The 22,026-nt window shown below is 43.9% G+C and overlaps 1 protein-coding gene across 2 annotated transcripts in view; it reads right to left on the bottom strand.

Annotated features, from left to right (window-relative positions):
- LOC124621838 (ubiquitin-protein ligase E3A) overlaps window positions 1-22,026 on the bottom strand; it is a 137,442-nt gene that overhangs the window by 99,912 nt on the left and 15,504 nt on the right. For both annotated transcript variants that reach the window (XM_047147280.1, XM_047147281.1), the window contains exon 4: window positions 868-1,418. In XM_047147280.1, coding sequence (XP_047003236.1) covers window positions 868-1,418 — 551 coding nt within the window. The remainder of the gene's footprint in view (window positions 1-867; window positions 1,419-22,026) is intronic.

The raw sequence follows: 22,026 nt of genomic DNA, 5'->3' as shown, positions 1-22,026 counted from the left end.
TCTGGGTGCGACTATTCAAAATGATCTCAAATGATCAGATTATACAAGTAACGGGCAAGGCGAGCTCCAGATTGCGGTTTATTGGTAGAATCCTGAAGCAGTGCAGTCCTTCAACAAAGGAAATTGCTTACAATATGTTAGTTCATCCAGTCTTAGAGTATTGTTCATCTGTATGGGGACCCTTACCAGTTGGGTCTCATTCAAGAGATTGAGAAGGTCCAAAGAATAGCAGCAAGATTCGTGACTGGTACATTTAGCCATGGTGAGAGCGTTACGAATCTCACAGAAAGTTTGAAATGGGATAAACTTGTAGATAGACAACGTGCTGAACAGAAGAGGCTGCTCACTAAATTCCGAAATCTGATCTTCACCGAGGATGTAGAGCATATATTATTACCACCAACTTTCAAATCGCGCAATGATCACCATTCAAAGATAAGGGAAATTAGAGCTCGTAGTGAGACGTTCAGTCGTTTTTCCCTCGTGCAACCCGCGAGTGGAACAGATTGGGGGGTGGGGGATATGACTTTTAGGCGAATTGTGCCCTCCACCACACACTACTTGGTGGCTAGCGGAGTATATATGTAGATGTAGATACTTAATGTTGTCATGTTACATGATGTTTTGCAAAGTCCCCTCATTGTCTTCTTCTTGTACGCCAAGCACAGATTTCTACCAGTCTTCATCTGGTTTCACAATAAGACCAAAGTCAAAGAGACAGCCACAATATATCATGGCAACATTAATTCTATCCCAAACTCAAAAATCTGTGAATAAACAGCTTCAGCACGAAAATTAAAATGATCATTGCATATTTTCTCTCTCTTACTCTTTTTGATTTGTGTGTTAAATTATAAACAGACAAACCTCAAGGAACTCTGACTTTCCCAGTTCTGGAATTTCAAATACCACAACAAGGGCATGTAAAATTTCATCAGAGTGTACACCGAACATAAGATCCAGTTCCACGTCACCAGCCAATGACACTAGAGCATTCACCAGTGCACTCTCAAAAGCCGATACAGGAAGGGCAAAAAGTGCCTCATAAGTTCGACGCAATGAAGCAAAGTCTATCCAGACCTCATCCTTCACACTCTTAGTCTTGCTCTCACTTGACTGACACTCAGCTCCTTCCACATCACAAGACATTTCTGTACTGTCCTCATCCTTGTCCATGTCTCCCTCCATGATACGCACATCTTCCTTCTTCAGGTTTTTCAGGTTCTTGGGTGCTTTCTCTAACACAGCATCAATCGGAGAATCTGGATGCTCCTTCCTGAAGCTTGCACTCAGAGATGGGATACTGGAGTATACTTCACCCAGAGTCCTAATAAGCAAGGAGTACGAATCTGCCTCCTTACACTTTCTAATTACTTCCATCAGTTTCTCTTCTGTCAAGTAAGGAACAGTCTTCTGAGCTGTAATATAATATACAAATTATTTGAGTGGTAGCATGTGAAACACTTATGTTTGTGGCAAACAATATTTAAAACACACACACACACACAATCAAAATACATGCATGTAGCATTACCATTAATGTAATGGAACATGCTGTAAATAAATTAATGAATGTATGAATATGTCTGAAGTAATTTCATTTAAAAATATAATTATTTAATGTATTAGGCTCTGAAGAGAATAGAAGCCTCACACAATTCATAGGTAAGTGAAATTACATGTGAAATCAAAAGGGATGTGAGGGGTAGTCAAAGTTTTGGTTATAACCTCAGAAAGTAAAGTTGTTTAATTAATTTTTACTTTGTTTGTATGTGTATACTTGCAGTCCTGGCACATACTGAAATCCCTGCACGACAGAGCCAGAGCTTGTCTACAGGAGTGAGAACCAAAAGTTGAAGCCTGCTGATAAAAGAGGGAATCATGTAGTAATTTTTGCCAGCAGCAGAGATGTGGCAGCTATGTCAGGCCAACTACAGCTAAAACAGTAATACGGGCTTGGACTGACCTGAAATATCTGCACCATTTCCAATGCTGACAAGAACCAATTTCCAGACAGTACATTTCAGCAACTGGCTGTGCTATTTACTTGTGTCTCCTTTAGTGGCAGACTAAGGTATTAGTCTGCAGGAATTTCAGTGTGTAACAGGACTGCAGTTATATATAGAGTTCAGATTTTGCATATTTTGAATATCATTTTTTTAATTGTGCCTAGTGTTGTACCTTTATGAATTATGATATTTTGGAGGTACTAGGCTACTTTAAATTCAAATTTAAAATGCATATATTTGCATATTTTTGGCAATTGAGCATATTATTGTCATACTCAGAGGGGATTTAGAGGTCGTACTGAGGTTCATTTTGTTCCCTGACAACCCAAGAACCTCACAGAATATTAGGCAACAAATTTCCAAAATGAGATAATACGGGACGAGCCATCAGAATAAAAGCCTTTCAGGTAAACGTGGGTAGTTTATAGAAGGACATAGTCTTGTTTTTCCACTGCGGCAGTCTCTCGGTTAAGGAGGCAAAAGACTTGTGATGGTTCATTGATGCAAGATGGATTATTGGTGTAGACACGTGCTTCGGTATTTGTTGCCCGCAGTTCATGCGTGTTCAGGTCGCTCACCTGATCTCTGCTGTGAGCCAACAATGCCCTACTAGTTACTGTTGGCATTTCAGAATATGAATCATTCTTGTGTGTGTTTCCGTACTGTTCACATCAAATCTTTGCTACCTTCTTCAAATTACAAATATGCCCAGGCCAAAAACCAATAATTTAAGGAAATGGATCAAGAGCGATTGTGCTGTCACAACGGACTGAAAAATAATATTCTGCCAACTATGTGAAAAAGAGGTAAGTTTAATTTTGGTGGTGGTGGTAGTGGTGGTGGTGGGGGGGGGGGGAGGGTGGGGGGGGGGGGACCCTTAGGAATTACCTTCGGCATTCTTGCAAACTAAAAAAAATGCTGTGAGGGGATCGAAGTTTCAATTTTTAGAAACTTATCTGTAGTCTTAATTCACTTGTTTGAGTGACTATCTCGCCGGTACAATTGCACATACTTATTGATATTTATTCCCTTCTCTGACGCTTTAGGTCAGGGTTGAGAAAAATTTCAACTGGATCAGCATAAAAAGACATCTCAGCACCAGAACAATGTAACCAAGACATGGTTAAAAACTTCACAGCAACCACTGATCTCCACATTTTCTAAGCATATGGACGACAAAAATGAGTTCAATGAAGATCTTTGCGAGACTTTAATGAAAGAAAACATCCCCTTGAATAAGCTGGAGAATGAAGGATTGAGGACCTTCTTGAAAAAATACACAGGGAAAGATATTCCTCACGAAGGCAACACTCAGATAGAACTATGTGGACCCATTGTATGAAAAGGTAAGGTCTTTCAGTAATTTTTATGAACGTAGGTACATGAAAGTCAATGGATATAATCTGATACATACATGGGCCAAAATAATAGTCATTTAATTAAAAAAAGACCTAGAAAAAAAATTTAAATTATGTTTGAATGTTTATTTTTGTAAAATGAACAATTACTTGAACGTAAAAAAACTAAATTTAAAGTGAGTGAGCTTTTTCAAGCAAAGGAAAAGACAAATGAAGAAAGAACTTGAGAAGGAGACAGTCTGTCTCAAAATGTTCACTGCAAAAAAGAAAGTAAATTTATTTTTAAAGAGTATAATTTTTTTGTGTGAACTAAATGACTATTGTTTTGGTCAATATATAGATACGTAATAAAATAGTCAAAATATAGGTAAGTGCTAAAACGGATATAGTTCGTTTTCGTATGTATCTCTCCTATGTAATGTCCACATGTTTATGTGTGTGTGTGTGTGTGTGTGTGTGTGTGTGTGTGTGTGTGTGTGTGTTTTTTTTTTTTTAATTTAATTTCTCTATTACAGACATTGGAGAATATTAGGAAAGACATTGGTGATTCTCCAGTCTGGCTATCCGTTGACGAAACCACTGATTCTTGTGGTTGGTATATGGTGCAAGTCATAGTTGGAAAACTCTCTGCTGAAGAGGCTGGACGAGGACCCCTCACACTGTGCAAAGAAGTGGAGCGAACGACACACGCCACGATTTCACACACTGTGCAGGAAGCATTGTGTAAGTTTCACCAATATTGAATAGTTTAAAATAAATTAGACTTAATATAAGAATGCAGTTTTTTACATCATATCCTGAGCCAATAATTAGTTTTTCACATCATGTCCTGAGCCAATAATAAAATAATAAAAAAAAATTGTAAAATCCTTTGATTTTCTTTCAGGTGTACTATGGAGAAGTTAAGATCAGAAGCGTAGGGAGAACAAGGTTTTGGCCATTAAGACAGACTACTTAGTGCCGCATATACGCTGAAGGCCGCAGAGTATCTCCAGGTGTTTTACTCTAAAATTATTCCCCTCACGTGTCTGGCTCACGGCATCCATTGAGTCGCTGAAGAGGTCAGAGCCACATTGCCCGAGTTCAACAGCCTTATATCTTCAGCAAACGTTTTCATCAAGGCACCAAGTCAAGTGAAAGCTTTCAAGACTGCTCACCCAGACTGTCCTCTGCCACCTGAACCAGTCTTGACGAGGTGGGGATCGTGGATTTCAGCTGCGGACTATTATGCAGACAACCACAGGAAAGTTGAAGAGGTATGAATGCATATGTAGTTCTGGATAAATTGAATAAGCAAAAAAAAAAAAAAAAAAAAAAAAAAAAAAAAAAAAAAAAAAAAAAAACCGAACACAACATGTACAGCATTTTTCAGCTTTAAACCAATATTCACTAGATTACTACTTTCTTGTTCCAGGCCCTAAAGGGCTTTGAAGATAGTGAAAATTTAGCCATAACATAAGCCAAGGATGCCCTGAAAATTCCAGCATGTTATACAGCCTATCTCTCATCCGAGCACACTTGGGTAGCCTTCCAGACCTAATTGAGAAACACGAGACTCATAACATGGAAGTTACTAAGGCAGTGGCTCTCGTCAAAGGACTCAGGACACAGAGCAAGAGTTGGCCAGGTCCGATCGGTGAGAGACTTAGAAGAAAATTGGATGCAGTTCTTCATAGAAATCCTGGTTGGCCTACGATTCAGAAGATCGCTCAGTTACTGGAAGGAGAGAAACGCTCCAAGAATCTAGATGATTTCACATTGTCTGACGTTGCTGCTCTTAAATTTTTCCCTGTAGTCATGTGATGTTGAACGATCAGTTTCAAGATTGAAAATGTTATTATCTGGCCACAGGAAAAATTTTCACGTAGAGAATATGGAGAAAATGTTGGCAATTCAAAACATTTTTAGAATTTAGCAAACTTATCGTGTAAGTACCTCTGTCATACTTCATTTTTTCATTGAATTATAACCATTATTGAAAATATTTGATGGTTATTCATTAATTTTCCCAAGTAACATGCATAATTAAAAAAATTATCTTAGATAAATGCATAATTAAAGAATTTTACCTGCATATTTAAAAGCATTTTCTGGCAGTAAGACAATATTTTAACTGCATATTTCGAGGAGTTTTGGCACATATTTCGTGGGTTTTAACTGCATATCGATCCAAACACTAGTAATACACCAGGGAAAAAAAATTGTGGTGATAATTGAAACTTTTTATGACTATTGATTGCAGTACAATAATTGAATGTGTCAATGTAACCACTCACTGTATCATTGCATTGAGTGGTCGACAGGCATAAAAACAGGTGTGAAAATGTTGCTGAGCTTCTGTGTGCCAATCGTACAATGCAACTATACAGTGTTTTGTTACCTTTAATACTTCCATTATTTGTACCAAGGGGCAGGAAAATTTCACAAACACAATGTCATGAAATTAGCAGTTTTTGGCAAAAAAGTTAAAGACCTGAGATTTTTAGTAGATATCGGGAAATTTGTAATTCTACCACATAAAAAAAGTCATAAATCTGAGGATGACTGTTTACTAATAGGCGTAACTGATAGTTATTCAATGTTACAACTGCATTTTAACTTCTAATCACCTCAAGGCTGAAGTCTGTGTATAACATTAAACTGACAGTTCATTTCCCACATAAGGAACTTTGATGTAACTACAAAAACAGTACCAACATTAGAAAAACTAACACATGATTTGGCAAAAAAACCCTGAATTTGACAAAAACTTAAGAACAAATTTGACAAAAATGTAACATTGCATTTGGCTAAAAATAACACCTAATTTGATAAAAACTACCAATAAATTTGGCAAAACGGTCACCAAATTTGGTAAAAATTACACCAAATTTGGCAGAAGTATTAACCAATTTGTAAATGTAACACCAATTTTGGCAAAAAATAAAACCATTTTCTCCTGTCCCTGTTTACATCCCTTTTGATTACTTCACATCAAATTTCCAAAAGAGTATCATGTCCCCATATATGTGAACTGTGTGCAGGTTTTATTATTTTCGAGTTCTAGAACAATAAAACAACTGAAATTTCTTCAGAATAAGGTTTTCAAATCAGTCTTCACATATAACAAAGAACCACAGTACAAAATAAATACACTTTCCCAGTGCTGCTATCTTACTGGGGACAGGGAGTTTTGTCGGGTAGGGTGGGTGGGTGAGAGGAGCAACAAGCTAGGAAGGGTGCAGTAAATTGTGGCTGATAGATGGGAGGGACATTCAGCAAAGGGATGAGACAGGGAAAGACAGCAGGATAATGGGATAGGAATGTGGCACAAATGCTCTCACCCTTGGCCCGCGCACGTGTGTGTGTGTGTGTGTGTGTGTGTGTGTGTGTGTGTGTGTGTGTGTGTGTGTGTGTGTGTAAGAGGGAGAGGGGGTCGTTTGCAATGAAGAGAAATCTTTAGTAGCGTGAGATGAACCTCAAAGTAGTGTTACAGGACTGTTATTGTTCATACATTTAACAGGACCATTTTTGTTCATACATTTCAGCTCTGCTGCACACACTATGTAGCTTTTTAAATTGATATGACTACCAACCAGCTATCCACCAGCATGAACGGCCACTGCCACACTGTGACCAAGAGCAAAGTAGATTACCATTTGGCACAACATGCAGCTGCACACAATATGCTTGATTTCAATGCCTGCTCCACTATCCAAGCCTTCATAATACCCCCTCAACCACCAGCTTTTTTGAACTGCACAGATGGGGGTTATCCTTACAATACATTCTCCACTCCCCTAATTATCCTGGTGTCAACTATGTTAACATAGTCCTCACACCCTCCGCCCAACAGTTGCTGTCCCCCCATTTCCTGAGATCTCCTCCCCATGCTTTTCTCCCACACTCTGTTTCCTGCTCCTCTCCTTTTTTTCTCCATCTCCCACCTCTTGACACTGTGCCTGTTGGCATTCTAGTCCTTGCACACGTCACTTAACAGTGTCCCCCCCCCCCCCCCCCCCCCCCCCACACACACACACCTGTACACTATTATCTCATCCGCCCCCTTTCCAGTCCCCTCCAGATTGCTGCTTCCATCCCACGTGATAGATGCATTCTGGCCCGAGCTGCAGGAGTTGGCAGTCGTGTGCATAAGGTGTGCTTTCTTGTGTGCATGAATGGGATCAAACAATGAGGTCATCAGTCCCATGATTTAAGAAGGGAGGAATCAAGGGAGGAACAATGCAAACAGCTCAGTCCAGTCAAGGGGAGGGGATAATGAGCAAACAAAGAAGGGAAAGGAACAGTAGGGTAGCAAGAAGAGGAAAGGACATGAGGGAGATGGGTGGAAATGGGGAGAGCAGGGGTGCTCCAGAAATGCTACGCATAGTGGGGCACCAGCACCGCCACCGAATCGTCCCTGACACCCACACCATACAATTATCATGCTACAACAGGGACAACACAAGGGGAAGAAGACAAAGAAAAGAGGAAACAAAACTGCACAACAGACCACACAAAATGCAGGGAAAAAGGCAGGGAGAACATGGCTGGTGGGAAGGCAAGGTCAACGCCTCTATAACTAACGTCTACGCCAACTGAGGGACTCAAATTCCAGAGGAAAACTGAAGGACTTAAACCTGAGAGTACAAACCACTTTCATGAAGAAAACTGAGCGCAGACATAATCCTGCAAGGGTCATCTGCTAACACCCAAGACGAGGAATGTGGGAGGGCATATTTAGTGTGAAGGTCCACAAGGTAGGGGCAGTCCAGCATAATATGAATCACCATGACGGGAGCCACACGACTACAAAATGGGGGTGGGGGTGGGGGCAGTGCAACTCCTTGCGGAGTAAAAAACCACAGGTCAACCTAGTATGACCAATAAGAAGATGGCAGAGAATGATAGGGAAGAATGCCTTATGGTGTGAGTCTCCCTGATGGCGCAAAGTTTTTTTCTAGATGGCAGGAAGGGTGGGGGGTAGCCTTCCAAGAATCACCCCATGATAGAGCAAAAATGGATTTGATGTAAAGCCACAAATCCGCCTCTGGATGGGTCACGGAGAATGGAGATGGGTAGTTGGAAGCCACCCCCTCCCTCCCCTGTTCCCCCAGCCCGATGAGCAGCTAGCTCATTAGTAGGGATACCTATATGGCCAGGAACCCAAAGAGAATCAACTTAACAAGCAGCATCACCAACATCAGTGAGAAAGTTATGGATGGCAGAGACCAAGGAGTTGCGGGAGAAACTCTGAGCGACAGCCTGAAGGCCACTATTCAGTCTGTACATAATAAAACTCAGCTGAGTGAGGGCTGTTTAAGGAAGCAGAGGGCCCGGTAGTTTGCCATCAATTCCGCAGTAAACACCCCACATGTAGCAGGCAAGAAGAGATGGTGTTCCATGCCAACAGGAGACATTAAGGCATGCGCCACATAATGAACCGATTTAGAGCCTTGGCGCAAAACACAATGGCATCTTGAAACCAATGGCATTTTGAACCTCCTGCATGAGTAATTGGAACAAACAATGGAACACCGTTGGAGCAGTAGAGGCTTTTGGATCCCTTAAGAAATCCGTCCGGATCCAACACTGAGCAACTAATCAAGGAGGGATGGTCAGGAGAGAATGTGGGGAAGAGGACAAGGAGGAAATATGGAAGTCTCAGCAGAGAGAAGTGAGGCAGAGCTCAAACAGTAAACCCAACCGAGGGATGCAGCGGGCGGGTGACTGTCCAAAGCCACGAAAAGAAGAGAATAGGAGGGTTGAGCAGGGGAAGAGTGGATAGCAATGACATGGGAAACCAGGAGCTGGGACCACCAAATCAAAAGGGAAGGGATCCCAGTGTCAACCAGATGACTATCGACAGGGTTAGTGCAAAACGGATACCATGATGGTGAACTGGGTCCAAGAGGAACAGCATGGAAAAGGCAGCTGATCCATAAAATTGACAACCATAGTCAAGACAAGACAGAAGTAATACCTGGAATAGGTGGAGAAGGGTTGAATGATTTACACCTCAAAATGTGTGGGTAAGGAAGTGATGAACAAAGTTTACAGAAAAAGGCAATCTTCAGATGATAGATATGGGGAAACCAAGTAAGCCTGTTGTCACAAAGAAGACCCAAGAAACGGAACTGGGGGACCACAGTCAGTCAGCAAGCGGGTCCAGTCAAGCAAGCTCAGCAATGCCAGCAGCACAGATGACCCTATCAGCAAGGTCACGGATGACTTCATCAATACAACCTGACAAAGAAGGTGGAAAAACAATCTAGGAGTTATATAGAGACCAATCAGTATGAATGGGAAGCCCGCTGGGGTAACCTGGTCATTGGGAGATAGGAAGGGAATGAGAGAATCAACAGGAAATGGTCACTACCACACAGGTCATCTTGTGGAGACCAGTGTAAGGAAGGATGAATGGGAGGAGAAGGAAGTGAAAGATCAATGGCAGAGAAAGTGCAATATGCCACACTAAAATGAATAGGGGAAACATCATTAAGAATGCATTGGTATGGTGCACAAGTGGTCAATGACCCAGACAAGATGAGAAAGCACTGCCCCACAACGGCTGATGGGCGGGGAGGGGAGGGAGGGTGGCAGATACAGGTGGTCTGTCAGAAGGGAGACAGAGATTGCAAACCATGACTGCAGAATCCAAGTGGACATGAACAGCAACTGCTTCCAATGGGGTATGAAGTGGGATCCATGTACAAACAACATCTATAAGGACCAACGTGCAGACGCCACTGAAAGCCCACAAAGGGCTGACCCAGTTCCAACAGAAAGCACAGAACCCACAAAGGGTCACCAAGTAAGCATCTTTAAAATGAGATTCCTGTAGAATGACAGAAATGACCTAGTAAAAGGCAATAAGGGACTGCAACTGTGGGAGGTGAAGATAGTAACCATTACAATTCCATTGATTAAGGGCGGAGTAGGTATCCAAATGGGAGGCATATGGGTTGGAGGGAATCACACTTCCAGATCACCATCCATTATCACCAAGGATGGGGTCGGTGTGGCATCCATAAATAAAAGGTTGCAAGGTGGGAGATGGCACCTCTGGGGGCTATGGGGGAGGGGGATCCCAGGAAGGAGCCCCGTCTCTATGGGCACCAAAGATGGCTGCACTTCTTCAGCCGGGAGGGGGAGTCATACCTGTTGGGGAGGGCGAGGGAACAGCAGGGGAGGGGGGAGGAGAGCAGGATGGGACTGGGGTAAGGAAGAGGGAGGAGGGAAAAGGACATAACAGAGGCAAAAGTGGAAGTCATGGACACACAGTGAAGTCAGTCGTATGTTTGACCAGCCTCAGTGTAAGATAACTGATCAAGGAACTTACACTCCCAGACCTTATTTTCTTTCTTATAAGCCAGGCAATCTGGTGAGCACAGAGAGTGACAGTCATGACAATTAACACATATGGGTGGCAGAACACAGGCTCCCTCACAGAATGGGTGTCCACAGTCACCACACAGACGGTCCTCGGTACATTGGGAAAACACGAGCACAAAACGCACACACTGAAAGCACCTCATGTGTGGCAGGTTGTACGGCTTCACATGACACCATTAACACTTGACCTTTATCTTCTCCAGGAGTGTATCTCCTTTGAAAGCCATAATAAAGGTGTAGCTACAGGTGCAGATGTCCTTACGACTTTTCTGCACATGAAATGATTTCCCCATCATGGCCTGGAATTCCTCATCAGTTTGAAGCACGAGTCCCTATGATAAACACTTCCTGGACCGGAATGAAGAACTGGTGAGGTGTAATAAGAACTGGGACATCGCCATGACTATCAAAAGCACAGAGCTGCACATCGGGTGGCAAAAGCAGCTATGATCATCAAGGAACCTGACTGTTCACTTACTGAGAGACTCCACTTTGCCAAACTTGTCTTCAGTATTCCCTCCCCCCCCCCCCCCCCCCCAAAAAACTGCTTTGTGATGCTGAATGTGTTCTCATCCATCCTGGTACAAACCAGATAGTGTGGAAAGTGTTTCACCCAAAGCCGGCGACCTAGACCTCCTCCTAGGGTGTAGGGACATAAAAGTTGCGTTCTATGATCCATTCCCAATCTAAGAGATGGCCGTCGAAAAGGCTGCTGCCGGAAGGTATTATGCTCCAGAACGACATGCAACCACTCCTATGCATAACATGGGGAGGCAGCAGCTAGGTGTCAGAAGTGTAATCCCAGTGTTGTAATCCACATGGACTGGTGACCTAGTGGGGTGGAGGGGGGGAGGGGGGGGGGTTACGGCAGGGAGGAATCCATCCAGTAGACACTAAGGGGGGGAATTCTTCCCCAAACAGTTCACACTACAGACAGAAAATGTAGAATCAATAATGCAGCCCGGGAAGTAAGAAGGGCGGCAATAGCTTGGAGCCCTGTGTGCGCCATGCACAAACTCACAAAAGAACTGTGAGCCCCCTGTGAGGGTGGGCTGATGGGGTATGTGGTCTGTCAGGAGGGAGATAGAGATTGCAAAATGTGACAGCAGAGTCCAACTGTATCTGGACAGCAAATGCTTCCAATGTGGTAGGAAGGCACTAACAATGTTCATAAGGATTAACATGCAAATATCACTGGATGCCATCAAAGGGTTGACCTGATCCTGACAAAGCGCAGAACTCACGAATGGTCGGGGAGTGAGTATCAGTAAAATGAGATTTCTGTAGAATGACACAAGCCATGGAGTAAAAGGAAATAATGGATTGCAACTCCAGAAGGTGATAGCAGTATCAGATACAACTCCATTGAGTAAGCATGGAATAGTGATCCAAATGGGAGGTGAACAGCTCAAACCCAGTCATGCCGTTGGGTCACCATCCATCATCAACAAGGACAGGGCAACATCCATGAACAAGAGGTCAGACACAATATATGGACACCAGAGGGCTATTTCTAGGCACTTAGTTTTCTTCCTCTTTTCCTTCATGGGTCAAGAAAGCAGCTTGCAGCTTCCTGCTCCCTGCACACACACACACACACACACACACACACACACACACACACACACACACACACACACACACACACAGAGAGAGAGAGAGAGAGAGAGAGAGAGCGAGCAGGCTTCACCAAGATAGAGATCAGGCGATCTTGGGGCGCACAGACTGTGGGTCGTGCAGCAGACATGTGGCAGTATGCCTCCAATCTGGGAGAGGTGGAGAGGTCTCAGCAGGAAGGAGCCTCTCAATGTCAGATGCAGCAGAATGGGGACACTTCACCAGTTGGGTCGGGGAGGGGGGGGGGGGAGGTAGAGGGGAGGGTCAGGGAACCACAGGGGTGAGGGAAAGGAGAGGGGGAAAGGATGTAACAGAGGTAAAGTTGGATGTCACAGACACTGGGCAAATATGTTGAGCCTCAGGATAGATAGGATAAACGATCTTAGGATTTACACTCCTATGTCTTCTTTTCCTTCTTACAAACTGGGCAATCCAGCGAGCATAGACAGTGATGGTCATCATATATAATGCAGACTGGTGGTGGTACATAAGAGCTCCCCCTCATGGTGTGGGCATCCACTTTCACAACATAGAGGGTCCGCTGTCAATCAGGAGACATGGATCCAAAATGCAAATGCTGAGAACACCTCATGGGTGGCATGATGTACGGTTTTAAATCACAATAATAAACCATAACCTTGACCTTCTCAAATGGCAGAAAAAATATGTCAGTATCAATGTGACTGTCCTCATGGCCATTTTGAATACACTGAACAAAACTGATGCCCTGCCATTCCAGAATGGCCTGGACTTCCTTATCAGTTTCAAACATCCCATGAAAAATGACATTCTGAACCATATTTGAAAAGTGGCGAGCAGCAATGGACACCAGGATGTCACCAAGGTGGTGATAGACTGGGTGGCAAAAGAAGTTTTGACCAACACCAAACCTGACCATATCTCACTGACTCCATTTCGCAAAACTTATTTTCCGTAGTGTCCATGAAAAATAATGCCTTGGTGGCAGCGAAAGTGTCCCAGTCAGTCCTGGTGCAGACCGGGTAGTGGGGAGAGGGTTTCAATCCAAGCTGGTGATCCTGGCCCACCTTCCAGGGAGTAGCCAGGGAGGAGAAGGCCACGGGGTCATAATAAGTAGCATTAAAGTATCCATTCCCAACTAAAAAGACTGCTGAAGAAGAACAAACAGTTTTTTGGAACTTAATATGTTTCATATGCAAAGCATCCACCTTATACCAACCACTCCAGTCTGGGGTTCTCTCCACAGGCACCAACCAGCCATACCACCAGCCTTCTGCAACAGTGGCTGTTCCCAGGAGATCTGGTACTCCAGAATAACAAGCAATCACTCCTAGACACACACAGGAAGGTAGCATGTAAGGTGTCAGAAGTGTGATCCCTGTCTCATCGGGAGTCTTAACCGAGTGTGTACATAATGAAACCATCACACAGACTGGTTACTGTGCGGGCTATATAGTGCTGAAAGGACAATAGCATCAATGAACGGATGAAAGAGACAGTACAGTCACACACCAAATAGACTAAGGTAGGTGTTCTTCCCTAGTTGGCTCGCAATATGGAGACAAGATTTAGAAATGGAGGTGAAACCCCAAAGTGGAGACCAAAAATGCCAGAAAAAAAAGAAGAATAAAACTGTAAGGGATGGCAGAAACCAGGAGGATAGCCAACTGGTGTAAGCAAGGATGCCAAGAGAGGGGAAGGAGTGAACACTGGGAGGGAGGGGCACAGGGAAGATAATGCAGCCAGTAAGGAAGACAGGGCAGCAACAGCTTGGGGCCCTTGTGCGCCACACATGAACTAACCAAGGTCATTAGACCCCTGGGTGTCTAAACCTGGGGGAATTTTGCCCGTCTCATATACTATGCATACCAGACGGAAGAGTTTTGTCATGATTGGTTCTGCCAAGTATTTTAACAATTGTGAAGAAATGGTGTCTAATCCAGGCATCCTGTTTAGATTTAGGTCTTTCAGCACTTTGATAAATTATTTTCACAATATTGTATCCTTATTTCATCTTAACCCATTTTCTTCTCTCTTTCCATAATATTGCCATTACATCCTTTCCTGTACAGCTCAACTATATATTTTTTCCACGCCTCTAAGCTTTTTATTCCCTGTTTAGAACTCGCTTGCCTTTCAAGCTTTTTATGTTATTGAAGAGTGGAGTTCCACTTGCACACCAACTTCTCTTGATGCAACTTCAACTTCAATAAAACAGATTTATCACGAAGGTAACATATCAGATGTTAACAAAACACACAACTCAAATGAAAAAACATCGAAATGTTCTGATACTGGATTTAGTATTCACAACAAAAGTAATCACATATGACCCATCAATATTGGCCAATTAATGTACAGAATTATTCATTCACCAGCCAGAAAAACTGTTTAAACAATGGCAGGCAGCAACAATTTGAATACTACAGTGATGGAAAAACCAGAATGCTGTGAAAGCTGTTGTCTTGGTTTGTTATCAAGAGAACATTATTTGCAGTCTCCAATCTCTTGCACCCACCTACAGCTAACATTAAGTACGAAACAACAATACACACAGTAGCACTGTAGCAGCTATTGTTGAATGCTGTGTTTGATTCTGTTGCGCAGTGTTCATTTTGCGCATGACAAAATGTGTTTTCTGGTACAACAAAGGCAATACATATGACCACTTGAACTTTACTGGCAATTCATTTAACAGGATAACTGTTCCTAGAAGTAAACCCAATTAGACTTGATCTGGATGAACTAGTGTTAACATGAGTGGGCTGTTCCATTAACCCCTCTCACACCACCATCATGCGAGTGGCCTACACAGTGAAGCCACAGGGGCTTCACCTACTGAAGACTACCAGAAGATCTCATATGCCTGCTGGGCTGACAGGTGGCAACACGAACGTCACCAAAGGTCCCTGGCCCAGTGAACCTGCTCAGTTCTGTGGGTGGCCACAAACAGATCCAGCTGTATCCTGGCGTTACAAGTGTATTTAGGCTGGCGCCAATCTGTGCCAGGTCAGTTCATTCCTATGAGTCCTCTGGGCCATGTGCTGACCACATTAGTGGTCCATCACTCAGAGTTTTCCTTAAGGAAATCATCAGAATCTCCAACACCACACTACTGCCATTCACCACTGCAAAATGGACCCGTCAGTGACTACATCTACATCTACATTGATACTCCGCAAGCCACCCAACGGTGTGTGGCGGAGGGCACTTTACGTGCCACTGTCATTACCTCCCTTTCCTGTTCCAGTCGCGTATGGTTCGCGGGAAGAACGACTGTCTGAAAGCCTCCGTGCGCGCTCTAATCTCTCTAATTTTACATTCGTGATCTCCTCGGGAAGTATAAGTAGGGGGAAGCAATATATTCGATACCTCATCCAGAAACGCACCCTCTCGAAACCTGGCGAGCAAGCTACACCGCGATGCAGAGCGCCTCTCTTGCAGAGTCTGCCACTTGAGTTTATTAAACATCTCCGTAACGCTATCACGGTTACCAAATAACCCAGTGATGAAACGCGCCGCTCTTCTTTGTATCTTCTCTATCTCCTCCGTCAACCCGACCTGGTACGGATCCCACACTGATGAGCAATACTCAAGTATAGGTCGAACGAGTGTTTTGTAAGCCACCTCCTTTGTTGATGGACTACATTTTCTAAGCACTCTCCCAATGAATCTCAACCTGGTACCCACCTTACCAACAATTAGTTTTATATGATCATTCCACTTCAAATCGTTCCGTACGCATACTCCCAGATATTTTACAGAAGTAACTGCTACCAGTGTTTGTTCCGCTATCATATAATCATACAATAAAGGATCCTTCTTTCTATGTATTCGCAATACATTACATTTGTCTATGTTAAGGGTCAGTTGCCACTCCCTGCACCAAGTGCCTATCCGCTGCAGATCTTCCTGTATTTCGCTACAATTTTCTAATGCAGCAACTTCTCTGTATACTACAGCATCATCCGCGAAAAGCCGCATGGAACTTCCGACACTATCTACTAAGTCATTTATATATATTGTGAAAAGCAATGGTCCCATAACACTCCCCTGTGGCACGCCAGAGGTTACTTTAACGTCTGTAGACGTCTCTCCATTGATAACAACATGCTGTGTTCTGTTTGCCAAAAACTCCTCAATCCAGCCACACAGCTGGTCTGATATTCCGTAGGCTCTTACTTTGCTTATCAGGCGACAGTGCGGAACTGTATCGAACGCCTTCCGGAAGTCAAGAAAAATAGCATCTACCTGGGAGCCTGTATCTAATATTTTCTGGGTCTCATGAACAAATAAGGCGAGTTGGGTCTCACACGATCGCTGTTTCCGGAATCCATGTTGATTCCTACATAGTAGATTCTGGGTTTCCAGAAATGACATGATACGCGAGCAAAAAACATGTTCTAAAATTCTACAAGAGATCGACGTAAGAGATATAGGTCTATAGTTTTGTGCATCTGCTCGACGACCCTTCTTGAAGACTGGGACTATCTGTGCTCTTTTCCAATCATTTGGAACCCTCCGTTCCTCTAGAGACTTGTGGTACACGGCTGTTAGAAAGGGGGCAAGTTCTTTCGCGTACTCTGTGTAGAATCGAATTGGTATCCAGTCAGGTCCAGTGGACTTTCCTCTATTGAGTGATTCCAGTTGCTTTTCTATTCCTTGGACACTTATTTCGATGTCAGCCATTTTTTCGTTTGTGCGAGGATTTAGAGAAGGAACTGCAGTGCGGTCTTCCTCTGTGAAACAGCTTTGGAAAAAGCTGTTTAGTATTTCAGCTTTACGCGTGTCATCCTCTGTTTCAATGCCATCATCATCCCGTAGTGTCTGGATATGCTGTTTCGAGCCACTTACTGATTTAACGTAAGACCAGAACTTCCTAGGATTTTCTGTCAAGTCGGTACATAGAATTTTACTTTCGAATTCAATGAACGCTTCACGCATAGCCCTCCTTACGCTAACTTTGACATCGTTTAGCTTCTGTTTGTCTGAGAGGTTTTGGCTGCGTTTAAACTTGGAGTGGAGCTCTCTTTGCTTTCGCAGTAGTTTCCTAACTTTGTTATTGTACCACGGTGGGTTTTTCCCGTCCCTCACAGTTTTACTCGGCACGTACCTGTCTAAAACGCATTTTACGATTGCCTTGAACTTTTTCCATAAACACTCAACATTGTCAGTGTCGGAACAGAAATTTTCGTTTTGATCTGTTAGGTAGTCTGAAATCTGCCTTCTATTACTCTTGCTAAACAGATAAACCTTCCTCCCTTTTTTTATATTCCTATTAACTTCCATATTCAGGGATGCTGCAACGGCCTTATGATCACTGATTCCCTGTTCTGTACATACAGATTCGAAAAGTTCGGGTCTGTTTGTTATCAGTAGGTCCAATATGTTATCTCCACGAGTCGGTTCTCTGTTTAATTGCTCGAGGTAATTTTCGGATAGTGCACTCAGTATAATGTCACTCGATGCTCTGTCCCTACCACCCGTCCTAAACATCTGAGTGTCCCAGTCTATATCTGGTAAATTGAAATCTCCACCTAAGACTATAACATGCTGAGAAAATTTATGTGAAATGTATTCCAAATTTTCTCTCAGTTGTTCTGCCACTAATGCTGCTGAGTCGGGAGGTCGGTAAAAGGAGCCAATTATTAACCTAGTTCGGTTGTTTAGTGTAACCTCCACCCATAATAATTCACAGGAACTATCCACTTCTACTTCACTACAGGATAAACTACTACTAACAGCGATGAACACTCCACCACCGGTTGCATGCAATCTATCCTTTCTAAACACCGCCTGTACCTTTGTAAAAATTTCGGCAGAATTTATCTCTGGCTTAAGCCAGCTTTCTGTACCTATAACGATTTCAGCTTCGGCGCTTTCTATCAGCGCTTGAAGTTCCGGTACTTTACCAACGCAGCTTCGACAGTTGACAATTACAATACCGATTGCTGCTTGGTCCCCGCATGTCCTGACTTTGCCCCGCACCCGTTGAGGCTGTTGCCCTTTCTGTACTTGCCCAAGGCCATCTAACCTAAAAAACCGCCCAGCCCACGCCACACAACCCCTGCTACCCGTGTAGCCGCTTGTTGCGTGTAGTGGACTCCTGACCTATCCAGCGGAACCCGAAACCCCACCACCCTGTGGCGCAAGTCGAGGAATCTGCAGCCCACACCGTCGCAGAACCGTCTCAGCCTCTGATTCAGACCCTCCACTCGGCTCTGTACCAAAGGTCCGCAGTCAGTCCTGTCGACGATGCTGCAGATGGTACCTCAGGCATTGCCAGGAAGGGGCCTCTACACTGAAGACTGCAGTGAATTTTAGTACTGGGCATTACCGTTACTCTGTGTTATAACTTTCAACACCAAAGTGAACTCATACTTTAGCTTTGTCATTTATTGGGGTCATCTGCCCAATTATGAACTTCTGTTAATCAAGTACTAACCAAAACTTTACTATGAACAGTCCTAATAAAACCTCACTCATGAAGCAGCTTTTTGTTTTTGTGTTCATTAAGTAACATGTTCTGCATTGTTTACCTGGGCTGTGTTCTCATTCTGCCTCTACTAGCATGACATATCAGATAATATCACTGCCTGATCTGTGAGAATCAGTCAATACTTCTGAGGATTATATCATTACTGTACATGTCGAGAGCCTTGGTTCTATAGGGAAGCAAACTGAATTCTCTGCTCTCTATGCTCTACACTATGTGAGATATGCCACCCTAACCCAGGCCAACTGAAACACCCAGTACCGGATGTCAGTCTGATCCGTGATGTAACTGTGTTGTATTATGTGAACGTTGCCGGTATGCCTGAAATGGATTGGGTTTGAAGGTGGTGTTTTGCAGTACGTTGTGGCACTAGCATTGAATGGAATGGTGTAGAATTCTTTGTCAGTCATTGTATATTACTTGAAGGCTTTGTATTGGAATTGTGTATTTAGAGCTTTGTTAATGAGTTATAGTACCAACAGTTCCTGGCTACATATATGTTTCTGGCTTTGAAATTGTTAGTTTGGCATGTTGTTAATGGTTGGAGAGTTAATTTTTGCTTTATATTTGTTGCGACAAAGAAATTAACTATCATGTCATTGCACACACAATGGGTGATTTGGTGACAAAGATACATGTCCTCCAGTTGTCTGGTCTGGTGGTTGAATATGGCCAGTGTTATGTATGGTTTTATGACTTGTTTACTCTAGAAGTATGGTACATGTGTTTTATATGGAAATCTATATTTATGTAATTTTTTTGAGTTTGCATGTTGTATGTGTTAGCTATAGCTAATAATGATTAATTAAGATTGGTGGGTATCAAAGAGGTTGTTCTAGCTATTTCAGTAACATTAGATTTTTGATAATAGTTATACCAGCAAGGCTTTTTCTATCTTTTTTTCTGTTGTTGGCTTTGTCCTAGATGTATTCAATACCAGAGCAAAAGTTTTGGATGTCGACTTCGTTCTAAATACACAGGTCAAATGAAATTTCCAACACCAATTTTGTGGATTTGATGTAATTTTGGCTTACTTCACTTTTGAATAACTTTTTGTTTGGGTAAGTACTTGGTGCTTCAAGAACCAGAACAGATTTTAATTGTTTATTATAAACAAACTATAAAAGATAAACACACGTTGAACATGTCACTGGATAGAGGAAGGTTCAAAGTTTTGAGACAGGGGTGCTGTTGTTTGTTCGTAGCAATATGGCAACTACACCACAAGAGAAATCATCCTGTGTATGTTGGAATTTGCATGAAGTGAAACCACTGCTGAAATACAACGTGTACTCTGCCGTCGACTCAGCAAGAAGCCACCTCTGCACAATCATAGTTGGTTGGTTGGTTTGTGGGATTAAAGGGACCAGACTGCGACGGTCATCGGTCCCTTTTTCCAAAAAATTAAAACCACCCAAAGAGAATAAAAACAAACAGCAGGAAAGACGTCAGACGACACAGGACAATAAATACTCCGACAGAGATCAGACAAAACAAATTAAAATCACACAGAGTGTGACGGTGGTTGGCCGACCATAGAGAAAAAAAAAAAGAGGAAAAGCCAACCACCAAGAACACATTAAAAACTCAGTTTAAAATCAGAGGCTAAAAGCCAGAATCAAAACTAAAAAAAAAGAACATAAACACTCAGATTAAACGATAAAAACCCCCCTGCCCAAATAAAACGCAAAACTAAGTCCACCATGGCAGAGTCATCTATTAAAAGGGCAGAGAGTGTGTCAGGCAGCGCAAACGTCTGCCGGAGCACAGATAAAAGTGGACAGTCCAACAAAATGTAGACCACTTTCAATGCCGAGCCGCAGCGACAGAGAGGGGGGGTCCTCATGGCGCAATAAGTGGCCGTGGGTCATCCGTGTGTGCCCAATACGCAGTTGGCAGAGGACAACAGACTCCTTGCGAGAGACTCGCAAGGAGGAGTGCCACACAGTCGTCGTCTCCTTGACGGCACGGAGTTTGTTAGGGGTGGCCAGACTGCGCCATTCAGCGTCCCAAAGCAAGATAACTTTGCGGCGTAAGACTGCCCTCAAATCAGTCTCTGGAAGGCCAATGTCTAGAGTGGGTTCACTGGTGGCCTGTTTGGCCAGGCGGTCAACACGTTCATTGCCCGGTATACCGACATGACCGGGGGTCCACACAAAGACCACAGAGCGGCCGCAACGGGCAAGAGTATGCAGGGACTCACGGATAGCAATGACGAGAACGAGGGAAACACTGGTCGAGAGCTCATAAACCGCTCAGGGAATCGCTACAGATAACAAAGGACTCACCTGAGCAGGGGCGGATATACTCTAGGGCACGAAAGATGGCGACCAGCTCAGCAGTGTAAACGCTGCAGCCGTCCGGCAAGGAACGTTGTTCGGAATGGTCCCCTAGAGTTAGTGCATAACCGACACGACCAGCAACCATCGAACCGTTAGTGTATACAACTCCAGAGCCCTGATACGTGGCCAGGATGGAATAAAAGCAGCGGCGGAAGGCCTCTGGAGGGACTGAGTCCTTCGGGCCCTGTGCCAAGTCGAGCCGAAGGCAAGGGCGAGGAACACACCATGGGGATGTATGCAAAGTGGCCCGAAAAGGAGTTGGAACAGTGAAAACCCTAAGCCCGGAGAGAAGCTCTTTGACGCGGACCGCGATCGTACAACCTGACCGGGGCCGACGTTCTGGCAGATGGACGACCGATTGCGGGAACAGGAGACGATAGTTTGGATGCCCGGGCAAGCTAAAAACATGGGCAGCATAAGCGGCCAGCAAACGTTGGCGCCATAACCGCAGGGGAGGGACACCTGCCTCCACTAGTATGCTGTCCACAGGGCTGGTACGGAAAGCACCAATGGCTAGGCGTGTCCCGCTGTGGAGGATCGGGTCCAGCACCCGCAACGCAGATGGGGATGCTGAGCCATAAGCCAGGCTCCCATAATCCAGACGGGACTGGATTAACGCCTGGTAGAGCCGCAACAGGCTAGATCGATCAGCGCCCCAGCGGGCGTGGCTCAAGCATCTCAGAGCGTTTAGAAGCCGCCAACACGCCTGTTTAAGCTGCCGAACATGAGGCAGCCAAGTCAGCCGGGCATCAAAAACTACATCCAAAAACCTGTGGGTCTCCACCACAGCAAGGAGGTCGTCGGCAAGATAAAGCTGCGGCTCAGGATGGACTGTTCGGCGCCGGCAGAAA

Source organism: Schistocerca americana, chromosome 7, assembly GCF_021461395.2.
Source record: "Schistocerca americana isolate TAMUIC-IGC-003095 chromosome 7, iqSchAmer2.1, whole genome shotgun sequence".
NCBI classification, from domain to species: Eukaryota; Metazoa; Arthropoda; class Insecta; order Orthoptera; family Acrididae; genus Schistocerca; species Schistocerca americana.
Note: the sequence above shows the minus strand (reverse complement) of the source record. Positions and strands in the feature narration are given on the sequence as shown.